This window comes from Corvus brachyrhynchos, unplaced genomic scaffold (assembly GCF_000691975.1).
Source record: "Corvus brachyrhynchos isolate BGI_N302 unplaced genomic scaffold, ASM69197v1 scaffold94, whole genome shotgun sequence".
Lineage (NCBI taxonomy): Eukaryota > Metazoa > Chordata > Aves > Passeriformes > Corvidae > Corvus > Corvus brachyrhynchos.
In genome coordinates this window covers 2,356,373-2,360,524 of record NW_008238330.1, presented here as the reverse complement: position 1 = coordinate 2,360,524, position 4,152 = coordinate 2,356,373, and the positions used below count along the sequence as shown (strand labels likewise).

The window sequence follows — 4,152 nt, the reverse complement described above, 5'->3', positions numbered from 1 at the left end:
AGGGAAAGAATAACAGTCTAAGAGCCTAAAGAATTTAATTCTCTTTTGAAAAAGAAAGGCAATGACTACTTACATATAATATGTAGGATATAATCCTTCAAAGTACCAGCAATGCTTTTTGGCCTCTGTACACTACAAAGAAAGAAAAATATGGTATTAATATTTACATAGGGTAATGTACAGTTATAAACACAAGCTTAGAGTATTTATAAATACTGTGACTCCAAGCAGTTATGAAAGGTTTATATTCTCAAAGATTTCCCAATCCAGATACACACAGCAAGTGGGAAGTCAGTTCATGTAAATGGCAGCGTGTCCTGCCAGGATTCAGATCCCTCACGCAGGGCTTTGTCTGGAGGGCTCCCACAGCTTCCCACAGTTCCTGAACAAAGTCAGTACTTTTGGCACAGACCCAGGATCCAGCTACATGTGTTCCCTGGCAGCACTGCTTCCTTAAAAGACCACGGACAACTTAAGAGCCCATGCGTGACTGTAGTCCCTTAAAAGACCGCCAAGGCACAAGCAATTTGATGATACTACGCATATAACTACACAATAAATTCAACAGTTATAGGGAATTATTCATCTTTCTGGAAGTGTGTGACACGTGGAGCCAGGCTCAGAAAGGAACAGAATGGAGAACCATCTATCCCATCTCTTCTTCCTAGAGCTTGGAATGTCTCAAGTGTTCATTATAATTGTGGGGAAAGGAAACTGCTTTCTGCAGCTCAGGGGTATTGTTCTCTTTTGCAGATTGCCAGCATATCCCTGCTAAAGAATGGTGGCAGGCATTTTCTCAGCATGTGTGTGCTGGCGACGTGAGAAGCGCTCATCGCTAAGGGCACTGCCAGAGCACAGGCAGCAGCTTGGAACAATAGCGGCCCCTAATAAAGAAAACCAGATGTCAAGCCCAAACTCCACACAATGCACAAAATACTTCTGTGTATCCCACTGACATCATCAGCACAAAATGCCATCTTCACTGCAGACACAGCTCCGGAAGCTCCCCTGCACAAGCTGCATTATTCCACCACACACAGGCAGGGTGTTGCGGGATGCCCACTGCAGAGCAGTGAGGACTGTCTGGGGTTTTAGCAACAATTCCTTCTGCTGCTCACACCTGACACCTGATGTTGAAGAGCCGTTGGCACACTGCCAGTGTTTGGATCATTCCTCATGTTCACTTGGCAGCTCACCTTTAAATAATAGCTTGTGTGCAAGTTTATTAGCCTTCCCAAATCCCAGAACACTAAATGAATCCAGTTAAGACAAAGACAAAGTGGTTTTAGATCCCTCTCACTCTTCATGAACAAAAAAGGCTGCAAACTCTTTAATGAGCATCTGATGAGCTAAATCACAGACAGATCAATTACAGCCCATGAAGACAAATGGCTATGGATGAAATTGTTAAGAGTAGTGAGGAGGAGGAGGAGGAGGAGGAGGAGGAGGAGGAGGAGGAGATGATGCTTTTGATGCATGTGATCAGGCCTTTTTTCCTGTAACACAACAGGCTCACACCAGTCTTTGAGATGCACAAGCTGTAGGTTATACTGAAAGGACCTTGTTCCCCTCTCAAATTGATGCCACGGTCCAGGCAGTGTAATCAGGAGAACTCCTCAGCTTCTGCTGAAGCAAGTGGTGTTCAAAGATATATCTCTGCATTCACCCTACTCCCTCTTTCTCCCCCCTCCTTCAAAGTTTCCAACTTTTTAACCCTTTCTTCCAAACATTTTCAAAAGCTGGCTGTTTCCTCTTACTCTAAAATTAGAAATGTGTCAAGTTTCTCTCCATAACACCGCACAAACCCATATGCATTGAAAAACCCAGCAGGCATGCTGCCGAGTCACTGAAAAATATTTTGGCTCTTCACCTTTGAAGGCTGTAGATCAGCAGACGTGTTGGGTAAAATCCCAGTGCCTGCAGGTCAACCCTTTGGGACGCCTCATTTCCTAGTACAGCTTGGGTGTGCACTGCCATTAAATGCTTCTCCTTCCTGCTTCTCAGCCAGTATGAGTCACCATTTACCTCAACAGCCTTGAAGTCTTTTTGTCAGGCTCAAGCATTTTAATTGATGCTTTCCCAGAAATGTTTCTGAGCACGTGGAGCCTGCATACCCTTTACAAGTGTAAAGCAGACATTTATATTCAGCACTCCTCCCCCATATCTTAATCTGCCATACAAGTTCTAAAATGAATTGGGAAGATTCCTCCTTCCAACATTTCCCTAACGGTAGCATTTCTGCCTCTAAACAATTCTCTTTTTCAGACAGCCAATATGCTTACTGCTGTCACAAGAAAGATTCCAGCATGGGAAAGTTCCTTCCATCTTACAGGACTTAAGATACCTGCACCAAACATCCTTCAGTGCCCAGATTTACTTTTAAATTGGCCCTGGAAGAGCAGGCACCAATCCTAGTTCTGCCTTTTTTTAATATCACAGTGCTATGAATACTGCATGGCAGTTGTTCAGCTCTCCTACATGGGAATCGGGCAAAAAAAGCAAGTGGACCTCAAATGTGAGCAGCAGAGCCAAATCTGATCCACATGACATGTCAGACAGATTTACACGCACAAGGGCAAACCGCTGAGCTCCCTGCTCAGTTAAACTCCCACTGATCTCCATGGCAACTTTACTCCAGTAAAGCCTGACATAAAGCAGGCAGCTACTAACCACCCTCTCTACGGCTGGTTAGCAGACTTCACAGGAATTCGCTGCTGAGAATAAGTCGAGAATGTCACTGCCTCTAAGGATTTGAGTGTCTTTACCACTCAGGCACCAGAGAGATGAACGGGGGTCAGGGTACAGATTAGCTTTTCCCACCCCAAATACATCCTCTGAAGAAGGCTATGATAATCCACCTCTTGCCAAGATCCAAATTATTCTTCTGAGTGGTGCCGGCCTCATAGCTAAGCTGGTGGAGAGCCACACAGGAGCAAGAGGAGACATACGCCATCAACATCAGGCTCTCAGCCTTCAGAGAGCAAGGTCCTTGTAGTAGTTTGAGACTATTAAACCCAAAAGAAACCACAGCTGGCAAGAACTCGCTGCAGCCCACAAACCAGATGAAAAGGGAATATTAGTCATATTGCTGCAATACAATAGGACCTCACACATCAGGATGGGTGCCCACTCTGCCAGCTCCCATACGAAGACAGGCTGTATCTCAGACTCTAACAAGCATTCATTCATGTATTTAAGAAGTCATTTACTCATTCACTAATGGCCAAAAAAGTGTGTCTATGGTTTTAAAACTAAGATTAGGTACAGCCCTACTGAACTTCCAGCTTTTCCAGGGGAAGGAATCTGCACATTTCTCTTATAAAATTTTCCCTTCTATGCCCTTTAAGAATTTGGCACAGCTATAAAATATAAATACGAGAGTACATTCATTTTTAAAGTAAATTATGCAGGTCTAACTGAGTGTGCATATGTAATCTTTAGAGAATTAATGGTATGTGAATTAGCCAGATGCTTGAATACATTCCTTAAGTTTGCAAAGAAAAGAAGAGAAAGAGAAAAAACACAAGACTTGTTTTTTTGTTTGTTTGATTTTAAATAAATCAGCATCTGTCTTGTAGCCTGTTTTCTCTGCAAGAATGTAGCAATGCAAATTGCAAGCTGTCCTTTTCTGTGGCCTCTAAATTATTTCAGATTTCATTTTTAGGAAAGGAAAGCTGCTTCCTGACACAGATTGATACTGCAAATGTTACTGCTGCTAGTAAGAACAATGAGAAATAGGAGTTACTAAAACATTAGCCAAAGGCTGGTTTTGATCACACCATAAAATACAGAACACAAAATGCACATGTACGCACATGGTGTGGGGGATGCTGGAGCAGGCAGCCTGCTCACTGAATGTTGGGTGGTACTCCACAGATATGCTTTGCAGAATTTGCAGAAATACTATCTCTAGCAGGAATATCCTCCACATTGCACATCATTATCTCTCAGTCCACAGGACAACAAAAAAAAATAGATCTGATCAATTAATTCCCCTTTGTAATCAAGGGATTCACACCCAGTGCCTTCATTGGAGGTTTGGAAATTAGTAACAAAAAAGTAAAAGCAAATAAAGCTCCATATGCATATTTCAGCATGAGTACAGTCCATTTTTGTTATGGGTACCAACGAAAAAAGCAGCCTGCTGTGGAC

General features: G+C 42.9%; 1 protein-coding gene across 1 annotated transcript in view; it reads right to left on the bottom strand.

Moving 5' to 3' along the window:
- Positions 1 to 2,622, bottom strand: part of VOPP1 (vesicular, overexpressed in cancer, prosurvival protein 1) — a 20,679-nt gene extending 18,057 nt beyond the window's left edge. Inside the window, exons 1-2 of the mRNA XM_017734591.1 lie at positions 2,566 to 2,622; positions 74 to 132 (exon numbers count right to left, since the gene is read on the bottom strand). Of these exons, the coding sequence (XP_017590080.1) occupies positions 74 to 132; positions 2,566 to 2,622 (116 nt within the window). The remainder of the gene's footprint in view (positions 1 to 73; positions 133 to 2,565) is intronic.
- Positions 2,623 to 4,152: the final 1,530 nt, after the last annotated feature.